Here is a 16,723-nt window from a genome sequence, read left to right on the forward strand (position 1 = left end):
GTTTGCTCATTAAGTTCGTCCAAATAATTAATGACACATTTCTTTCAGTTTCTTTGATACAGGATATCTTTGAATCTGTCAAAAATATTATGATATAGATGTATATATATAATATAATGATATATATAGTAAACATCTAGCTTTAGTACATCTGTTTTTGTCTATGCCATCAAAATGTTTATATATTATGTAGATTCCTTCATATTCTATAGCAGGGGTCATCAAATAGATTTGACCTGGGTCCAGATTTTTGCAATGCAAATACTGTTTGGACAGAGACAAGCACCCTGACCCACCTACCTCCCACACACAACCCACAAACACCTCACACACTTTAACAGATAGGCTACCTCATTCACTCCTGAACACTCACTTTCTCTCACTTAATCATGCACATCACATACACGTTAAATGAGTTCAAACATGTCAAATTCATATCTATGCAAGATAAAGAATCATCAAGCATACATTGTACTGAATTCACTCTGCTGTTAACATTCCAAATAACAGATTAATCATTTCATATTTTTATCTTATGAAAATCCACAATGGGTTGAAGTTCTGGGGATATTTAAAATTAATCTTAATATTTTCAATGATTCACTGGATTGATTGTCCTTTTAATTGGACTGTTTTTTATCTTTTGCTTATGGCAGTGTGTTTAATGGCTATAACTATTCTACCTTTGTGCATATTTCTGAAAATACATAAAATTATATTTTAAAAATGAAAAAAAATTTTTTTTTAAATTACACATTGGTTATATACAGGTACTTAACATTTACTGTTTAGCCAGAAAGTAGCATGTTGCGAGTTAGCCAGTAAAAGTGTTTCTGTCAAAATGTTCTAAGAGGAAGTTTGATACTGAGAATCGCCATTTCATTGATGAAAGGATATAACAGTATGCCTTTATAATGCCAACATTCCACAACGCCCAGTGGACCTATCTGGTATGCAGTTAAACAGTCAGTATCATTAAAGAGTAAGGCACCACTATCTTCAAAAGCACCACATTTTAATGAATCTCCATAGTTTGAGGTATAGTGCAGGAAAATCAAGACCTTAAAAGCAGAACTGTTTCAAAAGGGGTGGCAGGACGGGCAGAACTATCTGCAATACCTTTTCACGTGCACATAAAAATATTAATAGATGCACATTGAAATATTTTTGAAACCAACATTCAAAACTGTTTTAATTTATGGTGACATCTAAAATTAGTGGGAAAGTATATGCATTATTCAGAACCAGACACATATCGGTCCTGTAATAACTTCGTCATCAGTTGTAAGCTAAGAGGTATTGCAGAATAACTAAACTAGCCTGGAAAAAAAGTTAGCCAGTGGAGAAAGGTCAGCATGAGCAGAAATTGGGACAAATGACTACAGTGGATACAAGGGAAGAATGGGGAAACAAAAGAAGGATGATTCAAACAAGGGTCTTTTGAAAGGTTTTTTAGTGAAAACTAGGAGTGCAGAAGAAAAGGACACAGATTGTGATCTCAACAACATGGATGTTAGTGGGACACCTAAAGGTACCAGAAGCATTAGCAAAAACTGTGAAGGCCAGTCAGGCAACTTTATCATCACTTGGCTGCCACTCCCTGCCACCACCACTCCATGCAAGAATCCTACAACAAATGTCCTCCAAAATGTCATCAGTCATGTCCCAAGCTTCGCTTACCCTTTGAGATAACTATTCTTGAGTCCAAAATACAAATAATGCAATAAAATACTCAACTGTTTATTGACACAAGTGCAATTTAAAAGGTTACTGGTTAAACACAATAATGCCTTCAGTGATGGAGGGGTATTAAATGAATGCATTATAAGCATATTATCTGTTCTTGTTAATGATGCATTGATGGCTAATATTAATGAATATATCAGATGCATCTGCCTCTCGTTGTGTTTTTGACTTTTCATAGAATATCCAAGGTTGGGTGATACATGGTGTCAATTAGACTGTTCATGTATTCCTTGACATTGATAAATCAACTGACAATATAGGCTGTTCTGAGAGAGGAACAGTGGGCACATCCGTTTTGGGCTGTGGTTGCGGATGAACTAAGGGTGCCTGAGCACCTGTCCGTTTTGCTCTAAGTGCTGTTTTAGATCCATTTATAGTCCTTGCTTTTGACGGGAAGCTCTCCTGTTCATGACACTTGGTTTTGAATTGTCAGGCACAGTCTCTGAAATCAAAGCACCAAATCAAAATCAAATCAAATAAAAATCTAAATTACCCCTGTCCAAGTATGTGTGCCTTATTTTTTCCTTGATTATATTTCTTGAGCTATCCTCTGCCTAGTGCTTATAGGAAAATGTCCTTTCTGATAAAATAATTAAATATTTAAATCATCACTGCTAATATGAATGTACCTAATTTCAGAAAAGAAGAAGCAGTTTATCATCTCTGGATTAATAGGCCTGGGTAAAAATATCGATTTTCCAATTAGTAGTTATTATTCATTTAAACAATTCGCTATCAATTGTTAAAGTCTCAAGATCAATCTTGTAAATATGTGTCCTGCTCAATTACTATATGTAGATTTTTACTTATCTTCATTTTTGGTGTCCGATCCAGCAGATATCGCTAATGTTAAGGCCTTCTACAGAAAAAACACTTTACTATCTTGCAAAGAATGGGAAGGGTCCTGCTGCCAGTGGGACTGCATAAAATGGTGTGTCCTCCTCAACTGAAATCAGCACCTTAGACACTTAAAGCAGATGTGTGCACTTCCTACGGATTCAGACAGTAAAGAACAACTGAATAAATGCAAAGTCATATGTAAACTGTGCAGCTTAGAAGTTAATTATTGTTGTAACACAACAAATTTGAGAAGTAATTTATCGTAACATCACCCATAAACATAATCTCAGATAACATCCAAACAAGTAGAGCCTAGACAATCTACACTGGAGATGGCGCGTAGCTCCAACCTTCCATTTAATTCATCTTCTGCCCAAAAAATAACAATCTACACTGTTTTTGAAAATGAGGGCTTTCGACAAATGATGCAAATTTTCGAACTGCAGTTTGCTATGCCAATCAGAAGTCATTGTACCTAGACTTTATGAAGATCTTAAGCAAAGCATTGCCGTGTCTCTCAGGTCAGTGGAGAGAGTAGCACTATCTTGTGACAGCTGAACATCTAGGGCAGCAGATTTCTACATGACGAATCACATGTCACTACATTAGAAACGAAGGGGCAACTGTGGAGGATGTGTTGCAGGTAAGCGTGCTGCATGCCAGTCACACCAGGAGCATCCTTGCTGCCTGTACAGTATGCAAAGCTACGGAGATGGCAGGCTGGTTTATGTTCCAAAAACCTTTCCAGTATTTCCAATCTGCTGATCCATCACTTGGCCGCATCAATCACAAGTTTGTGTGTAAGCAAGTCCAATAAACGTTGCTTCTCTTTAAGCACGTGGTTAACTGTACTGCTACAGTGGAAAAATTTTGCAATGCGCCTCACCCGGCCAAGCAAGCAGGCAATTGTTGGAATTTTCAGAGCAGTCTACAATACCAAAGTAAGCATGTACATGAAGCAGCTGGCATGAAGCAGCTCCACAAGCTGTACCTCATAGATCATATTAGTGGAGTTGTCAGTCATGATGGCCAGTTCTTTTTCCTTTATGTTCCAGTCATCCAACACCACTGTCAACAAGACTCCGCTCTAGATTCTCATTTAAAATGCTTCCTTTGTGTCTGAGGAGCAGCTGTTAGGACACTTTTTCAAGGCTGATTAACGTGACAAGTCTTCCCATTGTATCTTTAATTTGGACTAATTCAAGATTATTTTAAATGTCCAATAGGGGAATAAATTTGGCTAACAGTTTAGTTGAAGGGTGTCTACATGGTTCATAACACATGAACAGGTTATTGAAAATCATTTATTGTTTAAGAAGCAGTATTTGATTATTTTATAATAATATTATTCGCAAGATGATATAAATGTTTCATAAAGTAGATAGCACTGCATTATATTAAAAACAAGAAGTCCCCATAATACGTGTGGACTTTGATGTGGAGGTACATATGTTAGTTGAATTATGGTGAACTTTGAATGAGAGCGGTGCAATGAAAAAGTTTTTTCGTTTTTATTTTTTGAAAGAAAGTATTTTGTTCCACATCTTCCAAATACTGATGTTAACAGTTCATTACTACTCAAGTATTTCTTTTTAAATGTCATACCATGCTTATGCATATATTATGAAGTCACAATGTAGGCACCCTTCAAATAAAGTTATTGAAATTTGTCACATTATATTAATGTTCTCTATGCATGGTTAAGTAATCTCTAAAAAAAGCCACCACTTGAAATATATCAGTGCACGCTAATTCAGCCAAGATAAAATCGATATTGAATTGAATCGGGAATACAGGACTGATACCCAGCCCTAGAGAGTAATATGAAAAAATAAAAGTACAATGCAAAATGTTAAATGACATTCAAAAGATAACTTTGACCAGTAAAGTATGCAAAATGCCTGCCTATTATTTGAGATAATATAATATACCTGTTAACGCATACAAATCAACATTTACTCAACAACATTTTAATATCTGTAGCTTTTTTAGTTTTTTTTGTGATCAATTTTCTATGAAATAGGTAGCACAGTGTTGTACCATGTTAGCCATTATGGATGCAATGAGAAAGCAAGTAAAATGACATATTTTATTGGCTAACTAAAAAGATTACAATATGCAAGCTTTCAAGGCAGCTCAGGCCCTTTCTCAGGAAAGATGTAATACAGAAACTGGAATTTTATGTGTTTAGTTAGACACCAGGACAGATACAACATTGGAAGACCTTTAAGTGGGTCAACTTAAGTGTAAAAAATGAATAGCCCTCTCCAGGCTAAGATTCATTTAGCAAGTATATAATGTATAGTCAAGATCTTTTGATATGATAACTGTCCAACAAAGTCTTTTGAAGATTTTGATGAGTTTTCCATAAAATGAACATCTGAAGTGAGGTTGTCTGGGTCAGTCCAGAGATGTGAACAATCCTCACATCTGGTCATAAAACGCTTGTCTCTATTTAAACCATGTTGTTATGTGTTAAATTTTAGCATCAGTTTAACTTCCTATCCTTTCTCTTTTGCTGTGTTTTGAAGTTGCCCATAAGGACTTTAACTTTTAAGTCTTTCTCAAAGTGTCCATGGCTGCTGAAATGAGCTCCTATAGGAACATCGCTATTGCCATGCTTAATGTGGAACCTGTGTAAATTCATTCTTTGGTAGAGTGTTTGTCCAGTTTCTCCCGCATAGAGTGCAGTGTTGTGGACATTTAATACAAATAATTAGGTAGACCACATTAGGTGAACTGTAGGAAAATGATCTCTTTATGTGGTGGTCTTGTTGGCAATGTGGTATAACTATATGATCTCAATTATAAATGTGAGCACATGTTTTACATCTTTTCTGTAGGCAGGGACATATACCATTATCTGTTGGTTCACTCAAGGAGCTTCAGATAATTAGTTGCTGCAGGTTTGGTGATTGTCTGGATGCCATGAGGGGAGGTTCTAGGAATATATCTCTCAGCGTGTCATCATTATTTAGCATTGGTTGAAGTTCTTTTATAATATTTCAAAGTACTTTAAGATGTGGGTTATAGATGACAACAAGGGAGATGCAGTTCTTGTTGTCCTTTTTATATTTTATATTAACACCAGTCTCCTGAAACCTTAATTATTACTTTTTTAATTATATTCTCTGACTCTAGGATCTTGGAAATTCAAAACCAGTGACAGGAACAGGATTGGCATTCACGGAAAAGTCCCAGGAGTACTTTTGTCTATGGGATGACAAGTAAGATAGTACTTAACTATAAATGTTTCCTTGAGTTTGAACTGCAAATATGAAACTCCTGCCTGCTGCAAAATTTCTACTTGCGTGAGACCTTGGTGATGCAGGATGACCTATTTGTTATCTTTGTTTAATCATGCACTAGACCAGTGCTCCGCAACCGGTGTGCCTTGAGCCGATACAGGTGTGCTGCGGTCAAATAAGACAATTTTCTAACTAAATAATATTTCAACGGTCCTCCTTAGAAACACAATAATGAGAATACGTGCAATGAAATATTTGCGTAAATAGCCTTTTAAAGGTTTCATAATTTTATGTGTCATTTCTCTGAAATAATAAATCCCATCGCCTGGCGCCTACGACGTACGCCCAACGTAGTCGCCAGACAACTGCGTAGTATGCTTTGATAGGCAGAGCGCTCCGTGCCCTCACCTAGATTCAATTCAAGCCGACGTATTAGTTGTGCTACGTCGCATTCACTCGTCTTGCGACAGTAGTTATCATTCATGACTATTAGTTGTGTTGCTGAATTGTGTATGGTTAACGTTCTTCGTGTGATTCATATTTAGTTTTATACCCCTTTAAATATGGATACATTTTTACGTGGAAAAGATTCGTCTTCACGTACAGATGATGAAGAACCCAGCACAAGTGTTGCAAAAAAAACAAAGAAGATTGTGAAAAGGAAGTACAACGAAAGACTACATTTGATATGGATTCTCGTGGTGTGGTGACGAAACGGCACCAAAGCCACAATGCATCATTTGCGGCGATCAGCTATCAAACGAGGCAATGGCACCCAGCAAACTAAATCGCCATCTAAATTCAAACCATCCCAGTTACGCCAAAAAAGACAAACAATATTTTCAGAGGCGCTTAGAACAAAATCAAAAACAGAAGCAATTTATGAAATCGGCCGTTACGGTTTCTGAAAAGGCCTTAGAAGCTAGCTACCATGTTGCAAAATTAATTGCATGTCAGAAAAGACCACATACTATCGGCGAAACACTTATTAAACCAGCATGCATGGAAATTGTTCGACTTATGCTTGGGCCCAATGAAGTTAAGGAAGTGAATAAAGTTTCGTTGTCTGCCGATACTGTTAAAAGACGTATTCACGACATGTCAAGCGATATTTTAGGAACACTGATTAGAAAACTGATATTGGCTGAAAAATGTGCGCTTCAAATCGACGAATCAACCAATATTAAAAATAAAGCACAACTGATAGCTATTGTACGTTTTGTTGACGAGGACTTTATTAAAGAACATTATTTATTTTGTAAGGAGGTTCCAGAGCGAACTACCGGTGAAGAAATTTTCCGAGTAACCAATGATTTCTTCAAAATATATAATATTCAATGGAGCAATTGCATTGCTATTTGCACGGATGGCGCTGCGGCAATGACGGGTAGTAAAAAAGGTTTTGTCTCTTGTGTAAAACAAAAAAATCCGATAATACAAATTACACACTGCTGCATACATCGAGAAGCATTGATGGTCAAGAATTTGCCAGAGGAACTTTTGAACACGATGAATGAATGCATTAAAATCATAAACATAATTAAATCGAGAGCCCTAAATTCGCGAATCTTTGGAATACTCTGTGCAGAAATGGGAGCCGAATATGAATCCTTATTGTTTTATACTGAAGTCCGTTGGCTATCCCGAGGCAAAGTTTTGGTTAGATTGTTTGAGCTTCGCTACGAGGTGCGGGAGTTTATTTTAGATCAAAATATGCCCGAACTATACCAGCGCCTCGATGATGATTACTGGATAGCCAAACTTGCATACATGGCTGATATATTCGAGCATCTGAATGAACTTAATAAAAAAATGCAAGGACAGAATGAGAATATATTGACGTGCTCCGATAAATTACAGGGGTTCAAAAAAAAACTCGAACTTTGGCAGGAAGAGTTGCAAAAAGGATGTTTAGAAATGTACCAAAGGACCAACCATAGTACGATTGAAAACAAGCAATTAATTGTGGATTTGGCCCAACAACATTTAAGTATGCTTCAGCAGAAATTTGATCACTATTTTTATTCTATTAATACGGAACAATACGATTGGATTCGAAATCCTTTTGCAACCAATGCAATAAATTCTACTGAAGCACTGTCACTGCAAATTCGAGAGGAATTTATAGAATTAAGTAATGACGGGACGTTAAAACTTCATTTCACCGAAGTTCCATTAGATGTTTTCTGGATTTCCGTTAAGAAAGAATATCCTCGCATTTCCGACAAGGCCATCCTAACACTACTTCCATTTTCGACGACATATTCATGTGAGCAAAGATTTTCAACTCTTGTGTTAATTAAAAATGATAAGTGGTCATGCTTAAAAGATCTTGACCAAGAACTTCGGGTTGCGCTGTCAAATATTGAGCCGAATATAAAACTTTTGTGTTCGTTGAAACAAGCGCAGGTATCACATTAATCAGTCATTATGTTATAATAATTATTAAGATTGCATAAAAGGAAATATAGTATAGTTTTTATGTATGTATACTTATAATAAATGTATACTTATAATAAAAAATGAAAATTTATTGTAAAATTTGTGTATTAAATTAATATCTATATATCAGTGGCGTAGCTGGAGATCATGTTGCCCAGGGCGGTGAAAAATTTGACGCCCTAAAGCTGAAAAATAAATTGGAGTTCATGTTGTCGCCCCTAAATAGCTGGCCCCCCCCCCCCCCAGCTATGCCATTGCTATATATTGTTGCTTTTGATGTGCCGCGGAATTCTAGGAAGAACTTTGATGTGTTGTAGGTGAGAAAAGGTTGCGGAGCACTGCACTAGACTATGTACTGTACGTACCAAGCAATTGTTTTTAATATGTTAATATGCTACTTTCTTTAACAAAATACAAATGAAGTATTTAAGTTTCTTAACATTTAATTCTTTGCAGGATAGTTGTTTGAAAATCTGAAAATTTCTGTATTCCACTGTCACACTAAAGACATAAACAACTAATTTACATTAAAGAAACACTAGGCTACCTAAAAGTAGACAGTACATTATAAAATATACAGTGTTGAGGAAGAACAAAGTGCACGAAAAAGAGCTTGGACTACAGCTGGGAGACCCCATTTAATTGCCAGACTTTGAGCCAAAAAGTGCATTGAAAATGAATAAAAAATATTATCTGCAGTGCCCTTGTCACTACTGTGTTGTAATTAGGTGAAAATAGAGCTGCAGGAGCATCATCCTCTCCCTGTCAAGTCTGCTTGTCAAATGTTGACATCCTAAGATGATGCAGACTATTTTATTCTTTCTGGTTAGAAGGGGCAGAGCATGAATGATGCCAGACGTCTGGTGTTCTGTCCTACAGAGGGAAACTGAAACTGTGTAAATAGCTCTCTTCAGTCCATTACTTATATCCTTAAAATGGTCCCCTTAAGACTCACCATGCTTACATGTCTGACATAATATGTGTATAACCATATATAAAGTTTTTTGACAATTCTTTGTTAAATTAAAAAAGACAGGAATACACTGTATAATGTAACAACATTAAACTTACAAGCCTGTTACTGCGCAGAAATAATAGCAAAGGTTTCATCATTGTGCAATGCAGCTGTGACCCAAAGCTAAATCAAAGTGGGAACAAGCTACCGTTTATGCATTCCATTAGAAACATATGTTAAAAGAGACATGCTATAAAGTATTTGTTCTGACTTGCTAAGGCACAGGAAGCCTAATCTAAGATGATTTTATTTCAGACTGTAGAAACTATTTAACTGAACTCACAATTTATCAAATTATTGAAACATAATTAAAGTTGTCACAAATAATTATAGCAAATCGAAAAGTGGATGAACAGTGCATAAATTCAGAAAATTAATTAAAATACAATTGAATTTGTCCAGGGATCGGCTGTCTTCTAAGCTATTGGTTTGAGATATACTTTATCTATTTTTAAACCTCTACTGCATTTATATGTAACATCAGCCATTAAACTCATAAAATTATCATCTTCAGGTTGTGAAATTAGGCATCTTGGTGGTACACAACATGCTCATAGTGTCTGCTTCAGGAACTCCCCTTTACCATGTGCATTTACACTTAAGCCGAACATTGTGTACAACACTATACATATTTTTCTCATTTGTCTAATGTTGTAGATTATATTTTTTAACCTGTGTTTCTTAAAATTTTGCTTTGCTACTCATTGTTGAAGTATTTCTGTAGCTGCCAGTTTATCTTCAACACTATAATGAATTACACCTAAACTTGATCTCATTTTTAGATTAGTTTTGTACTCATTATTTATCCTTGCATGAGTTGTTGTGTGTATTTATGTAATTAACACGCCATTCAGAATAAGTTTCTGCCCTGTACTTGATGCTGCAAAGAATGGCTTCATCTTCTGCAACTCAGACCTAAATTGTTTAAGCTCAAAATTGGATAGATAACTCTTCAATTTATGTGTTGACATAATATAATTTGCAGCAAAATATTTTATGAAATTGGCACTTCAGTAGGATAGGAATATGAAGTGTCCAGGTTTTACATAACAGTCTGTATCAAATTTCTCATTTTAAGCTGTTATCTTTTGGAAGACATACCGATGGTGAATGTTAAATGAATTTGCTGGTAAAACAGAACTGTCCTGCTCTTTAGTGTTTCTGTACTTATTGTACAATGCCATTAAAATATCTCACTTCACAGCTAATGTAATGTAACCTTTATTATTAATTTTTAGTTTATGGGGTGCAGTAAAAACAGAGAGTTAGCAGTATTTTGAAAATTAGGTAGTACCAAAGAAGACTAACTTTAATTTGTATTGGCAAATCAAGACATGCAGCCTTGCACTGGCCAAGCTAACATGTAAGCATATTTATTACATCAGCTCCATCACAGCACTATATTTGCAGATTATATACCCAGTCTGAGGTAAGATTTTTCCATATGCTCATATTTCTTCACCACATTGCACATAATTTACATTTAGAGAATATTTATTTAAAAGTTTAGTTCAATTATTTATTTATTTTTGTGATTAGTTGTCATAAATTGAAAAATTGTTCAACTTGTTGGCAGTTATACACTGCCTGTTCCAAGGATTTAGTATGTTTTTACACACATTTTAACACATTTTAAAATTTTTGTTATGAAGTATATACTATATAACTGAAGTTCTTTTCATTTAAAATATGTTTGAATATTCTTTGACAGAATTCTTAAATATGAAAATATTTCAATGCTGCAGCGCCACTTAACACTACATATTAAAGAGTGAAAAGCATTGTTTCCCTTTGTTGTTTTTGTAAAGAGCTTATGAAACAAATAAACTAAAAAGTCTGTTGCCTAAGCTAGAGTTTCAGCTCATTCGCTGACTTTCACCTTGATGACTGGCCTTTTGATGAAGAGCATAAGCACTGCTTGAATGTGTGTATGTGCATGCCCTGTATAATAATCTGAATGTGTCCTTGTGCTTAAATGATTGAAAAAATGCGTTATTCTTTTGAAAAAGACATGTATCACCAACTATTTGCTGATGCTGATTTCTTTTTTCTTTCTTTTTTTTTTTCTCTTCTCAGACATTCTGAATGTCCAGAAAGAGTTAGCACTGTGATAGACAAAATGAAACAATATGAACTTTTACAGCGCTGTCACTTAGTAACGGTAAGACATCATGTTCATGTTTTGATTTTTTTTTTAAAGTTTTATTGTTGCGGTTTAATCATTTTTTATATTTATTTTTTAGGAAAGAGCTGCAACAGAGGAGGAAATTTCACTTGTACACACGTAGGAGCATTTATATTAATTCATACTATGTTCACCGATGCTAATTTGACGCACCCATGTTTTTTATTATTCTGTTACATGCTAAACAGACGGCATTGCACAAGGAACACATAATATATCCCTGGGAAACTAATGTAAATGGCAAATAACATTCCTGAGGCCACTCAGTTTGTATTAGATATGTGCATTATATACCCATTGTCTAAGGAAGGAAAATAAAAAAGAGGACATGCAATCATTGAAAACTACACAACACATATGTATACCATTAAAAAATAATTACTTGTTGCTTTTAGTAGACATTTTCTTTATTGCCACACTGCTCTCAGGGTCCTCTTCCACCTAATTGAGTGAATACTACTGCTCTTTAAGTAATTAACAGAGGTAGTTTAAAAATTGAATGAGCAATTTGTATCTCTCATTTCATGGAGGTCCTAACTAGAGTACATGCCCAAAACACCTCTCGGCAGGCTTTTCGTGATACGAAGGGACAGTGACTCTTCCATATTGCTGAATGCTTTATTGTATCAGAAGACTTAGGCTATGTCCACACTAATATATTTAAATTAAAAACAGAGTTTTTAAACTAAAAGGATCTCTGACCACACTGGAGTTTTCGCATCACTTATGAAATGATCCTTGTCCATACTGAAGCACTCAAAAACATATACAGTACAATCCCTCTTAACTGGCCTCACATTAACCGGCCGACAGATTAATCAGCCTGTTAAAATAAAATAAAATAATTTTTTTTTTTTATCCTGAGTTCTTATTTATATTATATGTGTGCACTTTCTTCTTTCCTGGAAGGTGAGAGGGCTCCTACGCTCAGAGTGATTTCCATTTAAATATTCCTTTATGAATTTTCCACGGTGCCTTCTTCTTTCTACCTGGCGGCTCCCCTTCTTCTCCCACCGGGCTTCACAACAGGGGAGTTGCCGTACCTGCACGTGCAGCTGCCTTCCACACTGGTCTGATAGCCCTCCAATCCCTGGCTACGTCGGGCTCCATCCGGACCGAGACTTGGGTTCTTTCCCCAGTGGCCAGGGCGCTCATGCTGGGGCTTAACCAGCCCAAAGCCTCTACGACTGCCGCTGCCTTTCGACAGCCAGTCGTCTTTAATACCGGTCACTCCAGCGTCGTGAACGCTCATCTGGAGCAACCGCTTTCTTCAGCCCCACCGACTTACGGCCAAACACTCCTCTGCAGGGGTTCACCTCCCAGCTGCCTGCCTTTGCTCCATCAAATCTGCTCTCTCTCTTGCTCACTCTCTTGCACCAGCTTTCCTCTACCTGCTTCCTTCTCCATTAACCTCCCGTTCTTTCCTGTTCTCCCCCTAGCCGCCTTGCGTTTCTGTTTATCACGGGGACGCGAGCTTGGTGATTATTTATTTAAAAAGTGGCCTTTTTGACTTGAGCCGTGGACCCACTACACCACACTGTCCAGTCGTCGTAGGAGAAAAAAACCTGTGTGCGAAATTGTGGATGAAGCCTTGTGGATATGGTTTCTTCAGGAACGTCGAAGAGGTACAGTACATACCTTAGAAATATTTTTCTACATCAAAATAGGTATGCGTCGGATTAACCGGCCAAAACGGCAACCAGCTATGGATCCAGTCCCGAGGTGGCTGGTTAAGAGGGATTTACTGTATAACAGAGACCTTTGTCAATATAGGGCATACGCGCATTGGTAGCAAACTCATTTAAGGGACTATGTATTGAAAAATTCAGAGCCCTATGAAAATCGGATTCCCTTGTGCCTTATGTGCTTTTAAAACTAACAGCATGATCAAGACTCTGATAGTGTGCTCACAGTATAGAAGAAGAAAAAAAAATATTTAAGACACTGAAGTAACTTGCCCTGTGTCACATTAATGTACCGATTATAGTTGAAAGTAACTGTCTTCAGAAATGGTGATGGTTGTCTTGTCATTATATAAAAATACAGCAAATGCTCAAAAGACAAGTGTTTAGCTCTGTGTTCATTCACAGGATGAGTAACTATATGCAGGCTACAGTAATTGGAGCACATGTTGTATCAAAAAACATTTGTAAAGCTAACTCAATAGAGGAAATAAATAATTACACAAATAAATAAATACATGTGTGCATGAGTCTATATCTTCGCTCTACTGCATTATACTTTCGTGAGTCCCTATCTCCTGTAATAATGTGAGCTTGTCTGCATTCTGCACCCATCCACTTTGTTAAGCACCTTGTTATTAATTTATCTGCTGAATGCACTCCACATCCTTAGAAAACAAATTAGGTTTAAGTAATACACTTTTGTTAGGGCTTAGAATTTTTCAATACAATGGTAACATCTCCGATTTATCGCAGTACTGTAGCAACCTGTAAGTACTTTACTTTTTATGCATGTATGCAGCATTCAAACTTTATAAAACACAATTTAGATGCATACAAGTAAGCAGTATAACAAGCACCATGAAAGCAACTTGGAGGGTGATTAGATTATCATTTTTGGAAAACTGTGTTTACGTCCATCCACAACTAAACACGGTGGCCACCAGAGGGCTCTCCAGCCACCCAACTCAGACACAGACAGACGCAGACACAAGTGTAGCCACACAGCACACCTTTATTATAGTGGGGAAGTGCATTTCTTTCGCTCCCCACAGCAGCACAGATCTGAAGCACCACAGCACAATGCAAGGCAGTCCTTTGTTTTCTTCCTTTTTGCTTTCTAGTTCAGCCTCCGCTCCTTCTCTGGCAAGCTTTGTCCTCTTCCTCAAATCTCTGGCTCACCGAGTGATATGAGGTGGCGCCTTTTTTGCTGATCCTGGGAGTGGTTCAGTTGGCTCGTTAGCCGGATCTGGAATGACTCCCAGGTGTGGTGAAAGTCCAATGTAACAGGGCTCTGCCATCTCACAGCTCCCCCTGGTGACATCCATGGATCCCAGCAGGGCTGCAACAAGCTCTCATGAAGCCCTGTGGGAATCTAGCGCTCCAAGGGAGGCAGTGTCCTGTGCACGTCTGCTCCCCGGTTCTTTCAATATATTTGACACTGTGCCGGGAAAGGGCCGCAGCCATCCATCACAACACTGACCCAATGTTTTCAGAAGTATATGGCTCTAGAGAGCATTTTTAAATGTCTTCATTTTCAGGGTTCGAAAATGACGGGGTTGTATGGACGGAAGTCAAAAACGCAGACAAATCTATGCATTTTTCAATGAAAATGCATTAGTGTGGACTGGGCCATAGCCCAGCCCTATGAAAGAACCTGTTTTTGTTGCTTACAGCTATGTTCCACATGCTCGGATCCTGTTTCCTTTGCCATGGCCTTGTAAGTCTGGATCTGTCCCATTCTTACCTGTCTTATACTTAATATCACACCCAACCCCTACCATTAGACTTGTGGATTATGGGCCTACAGGGTGAATTCACCACACTTTTTCAGACTGAGCCTGACTAGGCTTTGTAGGTCTCCTTGTCTCTCTTCTAAGTCTTAGAACCAGAAGTGGATCAATGTTTTAAGATGGGGTTCCTTAGGTATTGTAGAAAAAAAATCATGTAAGTTTTTTTTTTTGCACTTTGTACTTTGTCTGGCCTATCCCCTCTAGAGCCATATGTGAACTATACCACCATAGATATGTATATAAATCACCCTATTTTATGTAACATGTTGAAAAAGTTGCATCCATTAGTAGAGTATGATAGTGGGTGTTTTCATTAAAATTAAAGGAGGGCAATCACATTATCAGTGATTGGATAGTAATGATCAGGATGATTTATTTGTCATACTGTTTTTATATTATTGTCCAGTAAATCTTGTGACAGAAAAAGGCAAGACCACAAAAGAAAAAATGGTACATTTTGTAAATCATTTCAGTCCATTTTTAATTTGTTTTCCCATGTCAACCAGAGCTATATATAGTCAAATTAAAAACTGTGACAATTAAAAGTGCAGTTATGTTGTGTGAGTTTATTTATGTATCATTTGTTTCAGTGTGGAATATGTGGAATTGATGAAATCCACTCAGAAAATGTCACAGAATGAGCTTCATTCATTATCAGGAAACTATGAGCATATATACATCCATCCAGTAAGTACATAGTGTAATAGTTTACTTTCGAAAATTATATAAGGAACATCAAGATTCTCTTTTGATTGTGAATAGTAAATAAGATTTTAGAAAATCCTTTTAAAGTAGTACAATATGTGTCTCCTTATAACTCCTTAAACTTAAGTATCAATGTTGTTTCTCTGATATGTGATTAAAAAAAAAGTCTCAGACTGGATCATTTTTACATTAATTATTTTGTTAAGATGGATTGGCAATCTTGCTTAGCCAAATTGATTTTTAAGTTGATCCAAACTTTTTCTATTCTCAGAAATCATTCCAATGTGCTAGGTTGGCTGTGGGATCAGTTCTAGAATTGGTTGATCAAGTGATGACAGGAAAACTAAGAAATGGTTTCTCGGTTTGCAGGTAGGAAAAAAACTTTGAAGTGTGAATCGTGGGGAGTAAAACCTTTTGCATTTGTGTGTTTTTGTATATATTGTATGCATGTATTTTTACAATATATACACACTTGCACATATGTTACCTATATAATAACATATCCCTCAAAATGGCACTTTGCAAAGCATGGTTGGATATCAATCTTCAGAACATATGCAAATTGCTGTGTTTTTATTAACATAAATTGTAAGGATGGATTGAAGAAGGGCAAACACACAGTTATAATATATTGTAGCCCATCCAGGCCTTACCAAGACAGATGCTAGATACAATTAAGCAATTACTCAATTACTGTTTATCTTTCACACTTTAACTCCCACTTTTTTGACCACCTTTTTTTCCCAGCGTAAGTTTTACCTCTGTCTTTAAGTCTTTGTTCATTAAACCATGCCCTTCTCACTCATGTTCCAGCTAATTTATAATCTTTCATAATCTCTTACAGGTTCTGTTATAAAAGAGGGTCCCTAGCATTTATAAATAAAGCAGAGTTCTAGTACATTTCTGTTCCCCTCTGTCAGTTTCAGAGTTATAATTGGGCTTCTAGTGGCCTTCCATTTGTCCCCCAATTTTTAGTTTTCAGTAGCTGTGGGTTAAAAAAATTAAGATTCTAGGAATAAAGCACCCTAGAGGTAAACCAATAAAGCCTTTTACCAGTGAAATTCCTT

The 16,723-nt window shown here is 36.6% G+C and overlaps 1 protein-coding gene across 3 annotated transcripts in view; it reads left to right on the forward strand.

Moving 5' to 3' along the window:
* Positions 1-16,723, forward strand: part of hdac6 (histone deacetylase 6) — a 101,800-nt gene that overhangs the window by 12,381 nt on the left and 72,696 nt on the right. For all 3 annotated transcript variants that reach the window (XM_028813311.2, XM_028813312.2, XM_028813314.2), the window contains 5 exons: positions 5,728-5,813; positions 11,368-11,452; positions 11,535-11,575; positions 15,542-15,638; positions 15,928-16,025. In XM_028813311.2, the coding sequence (XP_028669144.2) occupies positions 5,728-5,813; positions 11,368-11,452; positions 11,535-11,575; positions 15,542-15,638; positions 15,928-16,025 (407 nt within the window). The remainder of the gene's footprint in view (positions 1-5,727; positions 5,814-11,367; positions 11,453-11,534; positions 11,576-15,541; positions 15,639-15,927; positions 16,026-16,723) is intronic.

Source organism: Erpetoichthys calabaricus, chromosome 11 (genome assembly GCF_900747795.2).
Source record: "Erpetoichthys calabaricus chromosome 11, fErpCal1.3, whole genome shotgun sequence".
Taxonomy (NCBI): domain Eukaryota; kingdom Metazoa; phylum Chordata; class Cladistia; order Polypteriformes; family Polypteridae; genus Erpetoichthys; species Erpetoichthys calabaricus.